We start from the raw sequence: 17,567 nt of genomic DNA, 5'->3' as shown, positions 1-17,567 counted from the left end.
CTGCTTTACGGCAGTTTTTACGACAGTCGCGCTTTACGGCCGTTTTACGACAGTCGCGCTTTACGGCACCTTTTACGACAGTCGCGCTTTACGGCCGTTTTACGACAGTCGCGCTTTACGGCCGTTTTACGACAGTCGCGCTTTACGGCAGTTTTACGACAGTCGCGCTTTACGGCCGTTTTACGACAGTCGCGCTTTACGGCCCCTTTTACGACAGTCGCGCTTTACGGCCCCTTTTACGACAGTGCGTTGGCTTTACGGCCTGCTTTACGACAAGTCGCGCTTTACGGCCGTTTTACGACAGTCGCGCTTTACGGCCTTTTACGACAGTCGCGCTTTACGGCCCCTTTTACGACAGTCGCGCTTTACGGCCCTTTTACGACAGTCGCGCTTTACGGCCGTTTTACGACAGTCGCGCTTTACGGCCGTTTTACGACAGTCGCGCTTTACGGCCCCTTTTACGACAGTGCTGCTTTACGGCCCCTTTTACGACAGTCGCGCTTTACGGCCGCCTTTTACGACAGTCGCGCTTTACGGCCCTTTTACGACAGTCGGCGCTTTAACAGGGAGCCGTTTTACGACAGTCGCGCTTTACGGCCCCTTTTACGACAGTGCTGCTTTACGGCTTACGCAGTTTTACGCCGTTTACGAGTCGCTTTACGGCACCTTTTACGACAGTCGCGCTTTACGGCCCCTTTTACGACAGTCGCGCTTAGGCTTTCTTACGGCCGTTTTACGACAGTCGCGCTTTACGGCCGTTTTACGACAGTCGCGCTTTACGGCCCCTTTTACGACAGTGCTGCTTTACGGCACCTTTTACGACAGTGCTGCTTTACGGCCGTTTTACGACAGTCGCGCTTTACGGCCCCTTTTACGACAGTCGCTGCTTTACGGCCGTTTTACGACAGTCGCGCGTTTTAAACCGGCCTCTTTTACGACAGTCGCGCTTTACGGCCCCTTTTACGACAGTGCTGCTTTACGGCAGTTTTTACGACAGTCGCGCTTTACGGCCGTTTTACGACAGTCGCGCTTTACGGCCCCTTTTACGACAGTCGCGCTTTACGGCCCCTTTTACGACAGTCGCGCTTTACGGCCGCTTTTACGACAGTCGCGCTTTACGGCCCCTTTTACGACAGTGCTGCTTTACGGCAGTTTTTACGACAGTCGCGCTTTACGGCCGTTTTACGACAGTCGCGCTTTACGGCCCCTTTTACGACAGTGCTGCTTTACGGCCGTTTTTACGACAGTCGCGCTTTACGGCCGTTTTACGACAGTCGCGCTTTACGGCAGTTTTTACGACAGTCGCGCTTTACGGCCCCTTTTACGACAGTGCTGCTTTACGGCCGTTTTACGACAGTGCTGCTTTACGGCCCCTTTTACGACAGTCGCGCTTTACGGCCCCTTTTACGACAGTCGTGCTTTACGGCCCCTTTTACGACAGTGCTGCTTTACGGCCGTTTTACGACAGTCGCGCTTTACGGCCGTTTTACGACAGTGCTGCTTTACGGCCCCTTTTACGACAGTGCTGCTTTACGGCCCCTTTTACGACAGTGCTGCTTTACGGCCCCTTTTACGACAGTCGCGCTTTACGGCCCCTTTTACGACAGTCGCGCTTTACGGCAGTTTTTACGACAGTCGCGCTTTACGGCCCCTTTTACGACAGTCGCGCTTTACGGCCCCTTTTACAACAGTGCTGCTTTACGGCCCCTTTTACGACAGTGCTGCTTTACGGCCCCTTTTACGACAGTCGCGCTTTACTGCACCTTTTACAACAGTCGCGCTTTACGGCAGTTTTACGACAGTCGCGCTTTACGGCACCCCCTCCCATTTTACGACAGTTGCCCTTTAAGGGCCTTTCTTTTACAGAATTTTTTGGCTCTTTACATCACTTTACGACTTTTATTTTGTTATTCATTTATTTTTAATTATTTCCTTTTTTTAAAATTTATATTTTATTTTATTTTTATTTTTAATTTTTTTATTTTTAAAGTGTTTTATTTTATTTTATTTGGTTCTGCCCAGAGCAGCTGCAGCTGGTGATTTTGGTGGGTTTTTGGGGGGTCCTGCGAGGGATTAGGGGTCCCAGGTGGTTTTAGGCGTCTATAACTCTCTCCAGGGATCCCCAAAATCCCCTCCAAAAATCAGCTGGGATCCCCCAAAAATCCCCCCAGGATCCTGCAGAGCCCCAGCTCCTGTGCCAGCACTGGGGTTCCCCGAAAAACCGCTCAGGGACCTTCCAAAAATCCCCCAAAAAAAACTCCCCAGGGACCCTGCAAAAACACTACAAAATCCACCCAGTGATCCCCCGAGATTCCCCACCCGGGGACCCCCTAAACACCTCCCAGGGACTCCCCAAAAATCCCCCTAAAACCCCTCAGAAAAACCCCCAGGGAGCCCCCAAAAATCTCCTAAAATCCACCCCAGGACCCCCCCAAATCCCACAAAGACCCCTCTGAAACCCACCCAGGACCCCCCAATACCTCTTCAGGATCCCCCCCAAATTACCCCAAGCCCCAAAAAATCCCCACAGAATTCCCCCCAACACCCCCTAAACCTCCCAAGGATCCCCCAAACCTGCCCAGGCCCCCCCCCTAATTTCCCCAAATCCCCCAGGACGCCCCAAAACCCCTCCAGGACCCCCTCAAACGCCCCCGTATTCTTTCAGGATTCCCAGTTCCCCCCAGGGAATCCAGGTGGGTTCAGGGCGATCCTGAGGGAGTCCTGAGAGGGATTTTGGAGAGGACCCTGAGGGGTCTCAGGGAGATCCTGAGGGGGATCCTGAGTGGAATTCAAGGGAGTTCAGGGAGATCCTGAGGGGATTCTGAAGGGGATTTCGGGGACATCTCGAGGGGATCAAAATTGGGGGGAGGGGGTCACTCACTGGCCTCTCCCGCCCCCTCCGCCATGAGTGGGGGAGGGGCAGAGCGCTCCGTGAGGGGAGCGCCCCTCCCCCCAGCGAATCCCGCCCTTCCCCCCCTCACAAACACCCCCCAGCTCCCCAGAACCCCTCAAAACCTCACCAAAAACCCCAAAATCGCCTCAAAATGCCCCAAAAGGCGGCCCAGGTGTCGCCTCCCCTCAGACCCCACCGCTGCCAACCCCAGCCTGTTTTAATTTTCCCTGGTACCATCCTTCCTCCCATCACTCCCAGCACAGATGATGAGGCTGCAGGGACAGGGCTGGGATTTCCAGTACCTGCTGCTTCTGTGAGGAACCAAAAATAAAAAAAAAAACATCTGCTAAAAATACTGAATGATCAGGGAAAAAAATGTTAAACCCCAGAGATCTCCCTGGGCTGCGAGGATTAATTTTAATTTCCCTTTAATCCGGACACAAATCGTGACGTCGCCGCTCAGCGGTGCACGGCTCAGCTCCATGGACAGAGCTGCAGTTCTGCTTCCACGACTTTTGGGTGCATTCCAGAGGAAAATGGACACACGACAAGCAGGAGGCCACAGGGTTCAGCGCAGGCTGCCAGAAATGTGTCCCAAATCCCATGGCTGCAGCTCCCAGTGTGCCCTTCCCCAGCTCCACACTTGGATCCAGGCTTTGTTCCTGCCTGCAGCCAATTTTGGGGTGCTCTGATCCTGTACCCCACTGTGGGAAAGAGCAGAAAAAGGGGACAGAGGTCCCAGATTACAGCCTGGACTTCTGAAAAATAAGATTTACCAATACTCTCCACTTTGAAGGGAAGGAAAACAGTGATTGGAGCAAATCAATTTGTGTTAATTTGTTCCCCTCTCCCACGTCCCCACAGCAGGGGTGGGCTGAGCATCCTCAAACAGAAACTTTGCTCCCAGCTTCACCCCAAATCAGATAGATGCAAATTTATGTGTGGAAAAATTTACATACAGAGCTTGGTCCTGGGAGGAAAACTCCCTTAGTTCCCAGGACAAGGCCAGGGTTTGGTGGTCCCCACATGCAGCAGCTAAATTTGGGGGAGGATTTGGGGATGGAAGGAAGCAGGAGGACATTTTGGGGTCCTTGGGCAGGAGAGGTTCAGCCTCAGGAATATTTTGAGCACTGAGGGCCTGCAAGCAGACAAGGGCTCATAGTTTGAGGTGTGATTTATGTGCAGCAGCACATAAACACCTGAAACGGGGTCTGTAAAAACACCTCAGCCTCCACCACAATGCTGCTGTTGTGGGGCTCCATGTGGAAAAAAAAAATAAGGAAAATGAAATGTAAGCAATTCCTTAAAAGCTGCTGCAAATGTGCTTTCAGCCCAGGAGTGATCAGAGGGGCGAGTCAATATTTTCCTGGAGAGGAAACGCTGCTGTGTTTACACCTGGTGCTGTTTGCTCTCAGTCCTGCTCAGTGTTTGCCCAGGGCAGGATGTGGGGAAGAATTCAGGGTTTGTGTGGAGGAAGCTCTGTGGTTGCAGGAGCTGCAAGGAATCTCTTCTCTGGGTCGTGTTCCTGTGAGCCTCAGACAAGGGGCTGCTGTTGGGCTGGGGCTGGGCAAGGTGGATAAACCCAAATATTTAATTCAGGAAGGCCCAACCTGCAGCTCTGGTCTGCAGGACCCTTCCCACGTGGAGGCTTTGCTCTGATTTTTGGGAAGATCCCCCATGGCTGCCTTTAAGATTTCCTCCTCCAAGTGCCTGAATGACCCAAAATTTGCTGTTTGTGCCACCCTCCTGTGGCACATGTGACATCCCCATGCCTGGCACAGGGGAACAGAGACACCCATGGGAATGGGAATGAGCCCTGCAGCACCTTCCCTTTGGGGAAAGCTGTGTCTGGGCAGGTTAGGGCTGTGCATCCTGGAGATCCCACCCAAATCCTGCACCCTTGGGTCCCTGGCACAGCCACTGCCCTCCCAGAGCATGGAGCAGAGCTCACCCAGCCCAGGGTGGCAATCTCCACCAGGAAAACTGACACCACCCTGAAAATGGTGGCCAAAATCAAAATATTTCCCTGAGATGTGAGAGGATGAAGGCACTGCCAGCTCCCTGGTGTGGGTGACACGGAGCTGAAGGTGCCCCCGTGATCCCTTTGCTCACCAGGCTGGAAAGGAGCACAGAGCTCTCCCCTTCCCAGCACCCAACAGCTGCCAAAGGTCAGGATTGAGCTCCACAGACCTTGGCAAGGGTTTGTGTGAAGAAATCCCCTCCAGCACCTCAGGAATGTCTGGGCTGAGCTTCACCTCCTCTCACTCCTTGGAGATTGGGGTGGTTTGGCCAGGCTGAGCTGGGAAGGGACGTGGCCAGGCTCCCTGTGCCACCAGGATCTGCTCCAAATCTCCCCCCACGAGCCCTTAATCAGCTTCCACCTGGGATTAGCTCAAACATTCCCAGCCTCTGGTTCAAAATAGCTTTTCTTGCTTGTGGGCAGCTAATCCAAAAGGAGCCCTGTCCCCGTTAGCCAGCAGCTCCACAATGGTGGGGTTTCCTAAGGATTGAGCCTTGCCTGGTTCCCAAACAATTTTGGGTTGGGACCCTCGGGCATGGAATGCTCCTGTTCAGAGCTGGGTTGTGATGGGGATTCACAGGAGCAGCTTCACTAAACCCAAGCAAAACCTGGCCTGGTTCAAGGCAGGTACAAAGAGCACAAGAGCCCAGTTTGGGCTGAATCATTTGTGTTTTGGGGAAAATTCAGGTTTGGCACAAGGGATTTCACTCAGGAGCTCCCAGACCCTCTCCTGCTGACAGCAAACAGAGCTAAAAAAACAAAAAAAACCAAAGCCCTGTGTATCTGAGGCCACCAGGACCTGGGGATGAACTGGGTAAAAAACAGCTTCTTCTGTAGGACGGATCCCAGAGCAAAGAACTGCTGAAAACCCAGAGAAAAAAATCCCTTCCCACAGCACCCAGAGGAGCAGGCAGGTTGGGAAGGGACGTGCCAGCAGCCACATCCCCAAGTGCAGCCGATGACGTGGCTGTGATTTAATAAAGGACATTATTAGTGCCCTGCTAATGGCTCCAGGCGCCGGCAGCAGAGCTGGACGGCTGCTGGCAGCTCCCAGCCCGGCAGAGCGCGTTCCCACCAGGCTGCTAAAGATTAAATTCACCTCCACAAGCCTGCAAAAGGATTGGCATCGACAGTCCCCCATCACAGCCTCCTCCTGCTGCCCCCATAGCCGGGCACACGGAGCCACAGCAGCTCAAATCCTGCAGTCAGACAGAAATCCCAGCTCAAATTAAAGATAACACAGCCCCAAGCCTTCAGCCACTTCATTTCCTCCCCATAAAACCTGCTCCCACCTGGCTTCTTCCCACTGAACTGAGCAGCAAAATCCAGTTGAGGTTCCAGCAGCAGCACCACTCCAAACAAAGCTTCCTCCCAGCAAAAATCTCTCCAGAAACCAGAAAATCTTTCCAGAAACCAGCAAAACCTGTGGGCTGGGGGAGGGCACTGGTGATGGGCACAGCTGGTGGCATCAGTGGCCTCTCAGCCATCCCTCCTGGTGTTTGCCCACCCTTTGCCTCATCAGCAGTGATTGGGGTGCGGATGAGCTGCCCTGGGGGAGATAAGGGCCCCTTGTCTGTCACAAATTGATATTGACTGCTCAATTGAGGTGTTCATTTCTGTGTCTCAGAACAGGAGTTTTGGCTGAGCCCCCGTTCTGTGCCACGAAGGCTCTGCTGCTTCCCCCTGGTCCAGGCAGCATCTGCACCACGGTTCATCTCCAGGCAGGAAACTCCAAAAAAGAAAAATCCCTGTGAGGCAGGGATGGAGCAAATCCCCCGTTTGCACAGGGTGAGACATCTGCCAGCAAAGGCAAACCTGCGTCAGAGGCTGAACCCTCCCGAGCTCCAGCTCCTCCAGCACCAGGGCTTGCCTGGGAGAGGCCCTCTGGTTCTGCCTGAAACCTCCATAAAAATAGCACAATTATGGGAAAATCCTGGTCCAAGTGGAAAAGAAAACACCAGCCTGGCTTTCACAGGGAAGCAGAGCTCTATAAAATCTCCTATAGCATTTGCTGTTTCTGTCAGGCATCCAAACCTTGCTCAGAGCCCTTCACCAGGGCACAGCTCCACAGGGCGAGGCCGGGCCCTGGTAAAGGATTTTATGATTTTTTTCCCCTATTATTTCCCTTCACCTCATCAGAAGTTTCCATACATTGGGAACAAACGTCTGCAGGAGCTTTCCCTGTGGAGCAGCGCGGGGCAGCCCCCGCCGGGAGCAGCTGCTTGATCCCGAGCCATAAATAACAGGACAGCCTGGAACAGCTCCATGAGGGTTTTTTTGTTGTTTTTTTTTTGTTTTTTTTTCTCTCACAGAAGTCGAGCTGGTGCTGCCTGTCACCCCCTGTCCCTGCTGTCCTTCATTCTCCCCGAGGATCCCCTTTACAAGCTTGGGGTGCCCTGATGGATGGAGGGATTTAATCCTGGAGAGGTTTAATCAAAGGTGCCCATCCCTGGACAAAGTCTGTGCTCGCAGCACCCCCAGATTCCCCAGAACAGAGCAGCACTCGGTGGTTTTTGGGGTCACATGGAGAGGGGTGGCAGCAGGGCTCTGTTATTTCCCCCAGGGGTGACAATGTTCGGGTGACATTTCCCTCGTGCCCGCCCCGCTTCTCTGGGACATTTCTCGGTCAGCAACAGAGAACGGCCTGGGCTCTATTTATACCCCAAGCCTGGAGCCGGGTAAAAATATCCCGGGCGTGTTTGGCAGCCTGAAGGCGCTACTGTAAATCCTCCTCCTGTCAGCCAGAAACGCGCTCGGGGGGAGCCGGGTCCCGCTGGGAAAGGAGGCGCTGGGGAAGCCCAGGGGCACCGTGAGGCCGAACCCCGAGGGCAGGAGGAGCGCAGGGATCGAGGGAAGCCATGGAGCAGCAGCTGGCAGCACCCCCGCGTCCCAAAAAGCCGCCTGGGAAGCAGAGCAGGAGTGTCAGATTGCTCTTGAGCCGGGATTAAAGGCCACGGGCGCTGCTGTATTTTTAGCTTCGTGATCATCCTTTGAAAAAAGAAAAAAAATCTTTCATTGTGGTGGGATGGGAGAGGAGCCGGGAGCTGCCCCAGGCTCGGCCCCGCTGCTCTTTATAGCCCGTCCTGTGGCCACGGGGAAGGTCACGGTGAGCCAGCAGCGCTGTCACCTCACGGGGACCGGGGATCCATCCATCCATCCATCCATCCATCCATCCTCCATCCATCCATCATCCATCCATCATCATCCATCACATCACATCCATCACCCATCCATCCATCCATCCATCCATCTCCATCCATCATCATCCATCATCCACCATCCATCCATCATCCATCCATCCATCCATCCCTCCATCCATCCATCCATCATCATCCATCCATCCATCATCCATCCATCCATCCATCATCCATCCATCCATCATCCATCCATCCATCCATCCATCCATCCATCCATCCATCATCCATCCATCCATCCATCCATCCATCCATCCATCCATCCATCCATCCATCCATCCACCATCCATCCATCCATCCATCCATCCATCCATCCATCCATCCATCCATCCATCCATCATCCATCCATCCATCCATCCATCCATCCATCCATTCCATCCATCATCCATCCATCCATCCATCCATCCATCCATCCATCCATCATCCATCCATCCATCCATCCATCCATCCCCCATCCATCCATCCATCCATCCATCCATCCATCCATCCATCCATCCATCCATCCATCCATCCATCCATCCATCCATCCATCCATCCATCCATCCATCCATCCATCCATCCATCCATCCATCCACCCATCCATCCATCCATCCCATCCATCCATCCACCCATCATCCATCCATCCATCCATCCATCCATCCATCCATCCATCCATCCATCCATCCCATCCATCCATCCATCCATCCATCCATCCATCCACGGGATTTTCCCCTGCAGGGCTGGAGTGGGGAACAAGAAATGTCCCCACATCTGTGGGTCCCCTCCCCACTGCCCCAGGGGATTCCACACAGGGTTAAAACCTTCGGGCTTTTCCAGTGGGGCTGTAGGAACAAGCCCAGCCCAGGAGCTGCCCCACACAGACCCTGCAGGGCATTTTTTGGGATGCCATTGTCCCCAAGGTGGGGGCAGTGTCCCTTAGGGACACAGCCAGAGTGTCCCAGGCTGGTGTGAGGGCAAAAGGAGCAAATCAAGGTTTTGGTGAAACCAAGAGCTCTGACCCCACTGCAGGGACTGTCCATGGGGTCGCTCCCATCCCATCCCATCCCATCCCATCCCATCCCATCCCATCCCATCCCATCCCATCCCATCCCATCCCATCCCATCCCATCCCATCTTCCTTGGCCTTTCCCAGCTCCCAGGAATCCCCAGCCCCTCTCAGGCGCAGCTCTGGGGCCGTGGCCGGAGCTCACTCCCAGCTCAGGGCTCTCAGTTCAGCCCCTGGGCTGTCCCCAAATGGGGTTAAGTGGCTTTTTTGGTCCCGTGGGGAATTAAGGGCACTCAGCAGCCCAGGGACAGAGGGCACAGAGGGCACGGGGACAGGGACAGGGCACGGGGACAGGGACAGGGCACGGGGACAGGGCCCTGCCACCTCCAGCCGTGGACGAACAGGGATTGCACCCACCCATCCCAAAACCCCAAATACAGCACTGCCTTCCCCCTGGCTGTGGAGGTGTCTGATTTGGAAGGAGCTGCTGTTTCCCATCCCCTGATTGGGATGAAAATCCCCTTTGGGATGAAATTCTCTGGATTTCAGGGATTTGCACAGAATAAAGCAGAAACCTGGAGCAGCAGCTTTAGTACTTGAAAATTTTATTTTCTCAAATGAGCACCAACACATATTGTAAATATGACAAACAATACGCCTCCCTCTAATACTGAAGAACTATATACAATGTACAAATACATGAAAAGGTGAAAACCAATTATTTGAAAACAAACAATTGCATTTATGACTGAAGCAAATGACCTGAAAGAATATGCCAAAAAAAATTAAAATAAGATCAAAGAAATAAAAATATACACAATTTGTAAACACAAGAGCATCCATAGACAGGCTGGTATTGGAAATATTGTCCTTAGTTTTGTCAGTGGGGAAAGCATTCCCATTTCCTTAGGAAGAACAAAACAAAGGATACACACAGTTGTAACGATGAGAACAGCTTATTGGTGGTTGTACCTTACACAACGCCATTCTGCTTGCATTTAAATATGTTGATTTTTGATTTTATTTTTTTTTTTTTCTGAATTCAAGATGATTTCGTTTCCCCTCTTCTGCTTGTTCTTTCTCACCAGGATTTCTGCAGAAAACCTCTGTCTAACCTGATTGTTTCTGAGCACTGAGAGCTCCTTCCCACTGAGCTGAGCTTGGTGTTTGGTGTCCCCTCTTCATCCCAAAACTGCTTCCCCTGGAAGCTCCTCCCAAAGCAGGGCAGTGCAGTGAAATGCATGATTCACACCCTCTCAGAGCAGCCAGAAAAACGCACACACAGAGAGAGAGAATTCTCACTTGATCATCACCAGAACAACGGGGTTGGTTTGGCAGGGTTGGTTTTGTTCCTGTGGGGTTTGAAGTTCTCCAAACCCAGAGAATTTTTAAAGAACCTGCAGCAGTTCTTGAACAGCTCCTTGCTCAACACAGTCCAGTGCTTTGTGCTGTTGGTCCACTTTGGATAAACAAGAGACCAAGTGAAATAAAAACAAAGGAGGGAGAGAAGGGGGGAGATTAAAGACAGAAAGGAGAACAAAATAAATGAATTTTACTGCCAAGAGAGGTAAACTTTTACTCTAATTTGTTATGTAGCAGCCTGGTTAAAAAAAAAATAAACAAAACAACAACAACAAAAATAAAATCTCCCCTCGAAAATAAAAGCAGGATCTAAAGATTTGTGGTTTAGGTTAAAATTGGGTTCAAAGCTCCATCGTCCATCCCTGCAAACCTGAGGCTGCAGCTCCTGTCCAGCCCCAGAGCTCCTCACTCCAGCCAGCACTGGTGCAAGGGAATCCCAGGCCTGCATTCCACAAAGCAGGAAAAGTGGGAGCCCCAGGCAGAGGGGAATGGAGCCCTCCTGATGCCAGCCCACACATCCCAGCCCAGATCTGCCACATCCACAGCAAACACGGATCCACCTCAGAGGACAACGGAAATCAGGAGTTTTGTTTCCCTTTAAACATATTTTCCAACAAATACAGAAGGAAACAGGATCATCATCAACAACAACAACAAAAAACAAAAGTGCTCTCAGGGAGGGGCTCTGAGAAAACAGCACCAAATATATTATTTCTTTTAAAAAAAAAAATTAAATATTATTTACAAAAGTATATTTCACAAGGTAACGTCTTGGGGGTTGTTTTTTTTCTGCTTTGTATATATTATCATCTGAATATTTCTTACAGGGGTCAGGATTTCACACCAGAGCAAAAACAATTTCAAACTCGCTCGGGTCTGAGCTTTGGGGTACGGGGGGGGATGTAAACTCGAGGGTGCTCACGGCTGGACACCAAACACAGGAGGAGAGCCCAGCGCTGCCCAGGGACAGCAGCAGCTCCCCAGGGCCACATCTCCCTCCCTGGGCACACACAGGCCCCACCTGGCTCAGCTCAGCAGGGAATTCTTTGGTTATCTCTGAGGGTGTCACTCCCCAGCGCTGCTCCCAAGCTGCTCCTGCTCCCTGGGCACGCTCAGGGGCTGCCCCAGCCCCAGCTCTCCCCTCAGCCACCACAGGCACTGCCCAGGTGGGTGCTGGGGACAGGCACAGCCTGGCTGGGCTGCACCAGGCTCAGGGCAGGCTCTGAGCACAGACTGAACAGCACAAAACCAACCAAAAGCAGATTAACACCTCGCCCCATTCCAGCTTGGACTGGCTGCCATTAAAAGCCAACACCTGTGACCATAAAAACCAGCCAGGTCTGATGGGGCATTGTCCTTTTCTGTCCCAAATGAATGGATAAAACCATTTCCACCTGACTGGCATTTCTCTGCACAGCCCTGCCTTTTATTTTGCTTTTTGATCAGCACTCACTCCAAATACCAACATCAAACCACGAGCCCTGTGTGCTCCTCTCAGCCTCACAGGATTTGGGATGATCCCTCACCTCTCCCAGCTCCTTTAAAGGCTCTGTGCAGAATAAAGAGCTCTCTGAAGAACAGGAATTGCTTCCCACTACTCAAACCCAGTAAATTGCCATGGATCCTCAATGAAGGGACAGGGAAATGGCAGCAGGTCGGTGCCAGCAGGTGCTGTGGGAGTTGTGATTTTTCCTGGCTCTGTCACTGAGGGGATGTGGCAGAAGCAGAGACAATCCAAACCAGAAGCTGAAGGAATTGCACAGCCAGAGCAGGAGGGTGAGGGCAGAAGCCGCCTCTGGACAGGCTGGGCACCAATTCCATCCCCTGCAGGGGCCCGGCCAGCTCCCCCCCAGCTCTCCAGGGCTGTCAGGAACAGCTCGAGAGACAAAATTAACAACCTTTGCTCAGCAGGTCTGGCTTTCAGCACAAGGATCCAGCCCTGAATTCCACCCTGATCCTTCAGGAAGTCTCTGCTCCCATTCCCTGCCAAGTATCACCAAATAATATCACCAAATGAGTCCTGGCAGCCCCTGGCATCTCAGGGCTGGGGCAGTGATTACAGATCCAGCTCCAATTGGAGCTTCTGTCCCATGAGGAGCCACCACCCCTGCACAGCACTCACTCACTCCTTCCTTCTGCATTAAGGAAGATTTCCCCCCATGGATTAACCTACTTGAGAGAATTCTGCCAACAAAAAAATAAAAATTCACTGGGGGAGAGACAGAACGAGCTCAGCTCAATAGTCCTGGGTGATGCACCAGATACTGGCTGGATGCTGCAGAGCAAATTTCTCATTTTCCTTTTACTTTACCCAGCTCCCCTGGCACACAGGACACCCCTCCCCACCTTGGGAAGGTGCTCAGGAATCACCAGGGACAAACAAAAACGGGGAGGACTCGTTGTCCCTGCAGTTCTGACACCCAATCCACCCCTCAAGGCAGGGATCATTCCAGGGCTGCTGGAAGATGTCCCATTTCTTTTTTTTCCTTTTTTCCTTTCCCACTCTCCCCGTGCCTGCACTGGGCTGCTGGGAGTGGGGAAAGGGGGGAGGATACCTCAGGGATGAAATACCCACCTGTGCACCACAACTGCCCCCACTCAGCTCCCTCCTCGCCCCACTCCTGTGCATTTTCTGAGCCTGGCATCCAAGGAAAAGGTTCTGTAACAGCATTTTCCTCCTTGCACTTGTCAAAGATTGGTGAAACACCACCAAGGGTGCTCAGGGGAGGCCAGGAAATCCAGGGGTACCCTCTGCCACTGTTTGTCCCCATCCTCCTCTATGGAATTTCCCCCTCCTTGCCTCACACGTGCCTTTTTTCACCCCTCCACGTTCTCTAGGCTGCAGCTCCGGCCTCCTTGTGCCTGGAGTGGCTTTCTCCTCCTCTCTGAAGGGCTCACAGCTCAGGCTTTGGTTTCTCCAGCCTTGGGGACGCTCCCTATGGCCGTGCTCAGCTGGGACCTTCAGCCTCCCTACCCAGAACCAGCGAGGAGGAGGAGAGGCAGGAACCTCCCCTGCAGCAAGGAGCTCATAGACAGCAAACAAAACACAGATTGTGGGGGAACTGGCTCTGCCTCGGGCTCAGCCAGAGCCTCCACTGATGGATTCAGAGAGAAAACACAGCCATGAGGTAATTCTGTCCTTTCACACAAGGAGATATTCCTGTGTCCTTCTCAGACAAGTGGATATTTCTGTATCCATTCGGACAAGTGGATATTTCTCTATCCATTCAGACAAGTGGATATTTCTCTATCCATTCGGATATTTCTCTATCCATTCAGACAAGTGGATATTTCTCTACCCATTTACACAAGCAGGTATTTCTCTGTCCGTTTACACAAGGAGATGGTTTCAAGCCTCGCTTACCCAGGACTGAAAGGAGCAGCACAGCATCACCCTCTGATGGTTCCCCACCCCTGTCCCACCTTCTCCTGCCCAACCTCGGGGCTGGCACCAGCTGGGAGGTGCCAGGAGAGCCCAGGCCAGGCTGGGTGGAGCTCTGGGCACGTGGAATGGCTGTCGGGCATTCGGTGCATTCTCTGAGCCAACAGAACAGAGAGAGAAGCAGCCAGGGTCAACTCACAAACAGAGACAAAGCAAAGAGACAGAGAGACAGAAATTTAGAGGCCAGTCACCAATAAAGATGGAGAAGGGTGTGAAGATGCTCCCGGGTTGCAGAGCCTCTAAATGCATGGAACCAAGCGTTCAGTCACTCTCTCACTCTTGGGTACAATGTTGGGCTGGATGGCATCTCTGGCACTGCAGGGCTGGCTCGGCTCAGTCCCAGCCGTTGTCCTTGATCATGTGAGCTAGTTCAATGATGTATTTGCCTTCTTTATACTTCTGGCTGCTTTCAAAAGCGTGTTCCTGCAATGGAGGCAGGAGCAGAGGGAGATTGAGGTGGTGCTTGCTGGGAATCCGGTCATGGATCAGATTTGGGAATGCTGGTGCAAGTCTGAGCCCACAAAGGCAACTGCAGCTCCTCCTGTGGGCTCTTGGGAAATTGTGAGGGGAAAAATCTTAAACCCTGCTTCTGGAATCCCAAATCCTGCTTCTGGAATATTAAATCTTGCTTCTAGAATCTGAAATCCTGGAATATTAAACTGAAATCCTGAAATATTAAACCCTGCTTCTGGAATGCCAAATCCTGCTTCTGGAATATTAAATCTTGCTTCTAGAATCTGAAATCCTGGAATATTAAACCCTGCTTCTGGAATACCAAATTCTGCTTCTGGAATATTAAATCTTGCTTCTTCAATCTGAAATCCCGGAATCCCAAATCCTGCTTCTGGAATATTAAATCTTGCTTCTAGAATCTGAAATCCTGGAATATTAAACCCTGCTTCTGGAATAACAAATCCTGCTTCTGGAATATTAAATCTTGCTTCTAGAATCTGAAATCCTGGAATATTAAACCCTGCTTCTGGAATACCAAACCCTCCTTCTGGAATATTAAATTCTGCTTCTGGAATCATACATAAATCCTGCTTCTGGAATCATAAATCTTGCTTCTAGAATCCTGAATCGTGAGTCTAGAATACTAAATCCTGCTTCTGGAATCCCAAATCCTGCTAATGGAATCCTAAATCCTGCTTTCTAGAATCCTAAACAGTAAATCCAGAATACTTCATCCTGCTTCTGGAATATTAAATTTTGCTTCCAGAATCCTACATCCTGCTTCTGGAATCCCAAATCTCGCTTCTGGAACATTAAATTCTGCTTCTGGAATATTAAACCGTGCTTCTAGAATCTGAAATCCTGGAATATTAAACCCTGCTTCTGGAATCCTAAATCCTACTTTCCAGAATCCTAAACAGTGAGTCTAGAATACTTAATCCTGCTTCTGGAATCCCAAATCCTGCTTCTGGAATACTGAATTCTGCTTATGAAATCTTAAATCTTGCTTCTAGAACCCCAAATTTCGGAATATTAACTCCCAAATCTGGAATCCTAAATCCTGCTTCTAAAATGCTAAATCTTGAGTCTAAAATAAGAAATCCTGCTTCTGGAATATTAACTCTTACTTCTAGAATCCTAAATTCTGCTTCTGGAATATTAAATCCTGCATCTGGAATATTAAATCCGGTTTCTGGAATCCCAAATTCTCCTTCTGGAATATTAAATCCTGCTTCTGGAACCCCAAATCCTGTTTCTAGAACCCTAAATCAGGAGTCTAGAGTACTAAATCCTGCCTATGGAATCTTAAATCCTGTTTATAGAACCTTAAATCCCACTTCTAGAATCCCAAAGCCTGCTTCTAGAATCCTAAATCATGTTTCTAGAACCCAAAATCCCACTTCTAGAATCCTAAACCCTGTTTCTAGAATCTTAAATCCTGCACCAGCTCAAGCACTGGTGAAAAACATTTGGACAAAATGATGTGGGCCTCCAGAAGCAGAAATTAGGATGTAGCATTGGATTTTATTGGAAGGTAATTGAATTTTGGAAGAGCAAACAGATAAACTCGTGTTCAACAGCATTTCCAGTGGGGAGGACACAGGATTAATGGAGCATTCTGTTATTCTGATAACATCTACCAGAATAATAGAAAAAAGACAGTGTGAACCACAGGGCTGAAATGATCCTCATTTATGTTAAATGTCACTGAGGGGCACCAGGTGTAGATAAAATAAAATTAGTGAAAACAGAACTATTAAAGCTGATTCTCTAAATGCAACCCACACAGAGGCAGGAGGAATGCAGCTGGCTACAGATGCAAACCTGCATTTTGGGCTCCCAAAATGACCTTCCCACCCCCTCAGCTGCAGCAAAGGGGCACAGGCAGGGACACAAATACTCACATATTTCCAGCCCAGCGTGGTTTTGCAGTTTTCACAGTAAATATCTGCCACGGCGTGCAGGCCTGTTAGCAACACCCGCTCCTCTGCAGGGCCACAGCCCACGTTCACTCTGGGACAAAGCACAGATGCTCCATTAGTGCCCCTCCACAGCAAAATACTCCAATAAAATCGACAAAGATTTCACTGCAGTGTTTGAAAACATGAGCAGGAGGTTCTGAGTTCCCCAGCTGTGCCCAGACAAAGCTCTCTGGCAGTTCCAGAGCAGAATGAAAAGGTAAAATGGGATTTTTATTCAGCTAAAAAACTCAATGAAAGCTTTGAGCAGGAGATTAATAACACTCTAGTCACTTTGCTAATTAGGCATTTGAGAAAGGTTTTCATTCTCAAATTGATAAAATGGTGCTTTTACTTTCCCAAATGGAAAATTGAAGAATGTGAGTGAAATCAGCAGCTCTGCTGAAACCAGACCAGCAGTGACCTCCCCAAAACTATTTCCAGTCACTGGGAAAACGACACTCAGTTTTTATGAAGTGCATATTTAGATATCATCTATCTCCACATTTACAAACTCTGGTTATGGTCCCACTCCATCCTGGGAGAGGAGATGACTCAGCCATCAGCTCTGATTTCTCAACCCAATGACGAAAAAATTCACCTTTTCCTTGCTGCTTATCTGAGACCCCTGCACCACTCAAATATGAATCAGGGGCTATTTCTGCCTCTTTCTCCAGCCATGTGCAGGAAGCTCCCCACTCCCAGGCAGAGTTTTTCTGAAGGAAATTGGGTTTTTTTCCCTTTTTCAGGAGGGTTTTGTTGGGTACTCACACGGAGTTGAAGAGGTAAGCTCGTCCTTGGCTGCCCTGGAAGGACTGCAAGGCAAGAAAACAAAGCTCAGTTGGCTGCTTGAGAGCAAAGGGGCAAATTTCTCCATCTCCAACAGCTGCCCTTCTCACAGCACACACCTGCAACTCCCACTCATTTCATTCCCTGCTCAGGAAGGAGGGGCCGAGCAGGGGGCACTGCCTGTCCCTGCTGCAGCGCTGGGATAACTGGGGAGGGCTCAGGGATGAAGCACAAAATCCCACAGCAACCAGGGCAAAATGCAGGCAGATGAAGCTTTCTCAGCATCCAGTCCTTGCCTGTAAATACTTCTCCAAAAACACCAAAAAGTGACTGAGTTTGCCAATAACAGCAACTGTGGGAGCAGAGTTTTTACTGGTACAGAAATAGGATTTTCTGTTCCTGCTGTACAAAGGTCTGTCTTTAATCAACAACAAACCCAGCTCCATCATTGCTGCATTGCCTGCCCTTCCT

The 17,567-nt window shown here is 50.6% G+C and overlaps 1 protein-coding gene and 1 long non-coding RNA gene across 2 annotated transcripts in view; both read right to left on the bottom strand.

The window, feature by feature from the left end:
- Positions 1–3,013: 3,013 nt before the first annotated feature.
- On the bottom strand, positions 3,014–6,281 carry LOC135455776 (uncharacterized). The gene is made up of 3 exons (XR_010442382.1): positions 6,206–6,281; positions 6,013–6,112; positions 3,014–3,597 (listed from the first exon to the last, which is right to left on the bottom strand). It is a non-coding gene; the product is annotated as an uncharacterized LOC135455776 (long non-coding RNA).
- A 6,650-nt stretch (positions 6,282–12,931) lies between these two features.
- Positions 12,932–17,567, bottom strand: part of YPEL2 (yippee like 2) — a 33,335-nt gene continuing 28,699 nt past the window's right edge. Inside the window, exons 3-5 of the mRNA XM_064729236.1 lie at positions 17,079–17,122; positions 16,254–16,362; positions 12,932–14,319 (exon numbers count right to left, since the gene is read on the bottom strand). Of these exons, the coding sequence (XP_064585306.1) occupies positions 14,230–14,319; positions 16,254–16,362; positions 17,079–17,122 (243 nt within the window). The 3' untranslated portion in view covers positions 12,932–14,229. The remainder of the gene's footprint in view (positions 14,320–16,253; positions 16,363–17,078; positions 17,123–17,567) is intronic.

The sequence above is a fragment of the Zonotrichia leucophrys genome, chromosome 19 (genome assembly GCF_028769735.1).
Source record: "Zonotrichia leucophrys gambelii isolate GWCS_2022_RI chromosome 19, RI_Zleu_2.0, whole genome shotgun sequence".
Classification (NCBI taxonomy): Eukaryota; Metazoa; Chordata; class Aves; order Passeriformes; family Passerellidae; genus Zonotrichia; species Zonotrichia leucophrys.
The sequence above is the reverse complement of the archived record's forward strand: the minus strand, read 5'-3'. Positions and strand labels throughout refer to the sequence as shown.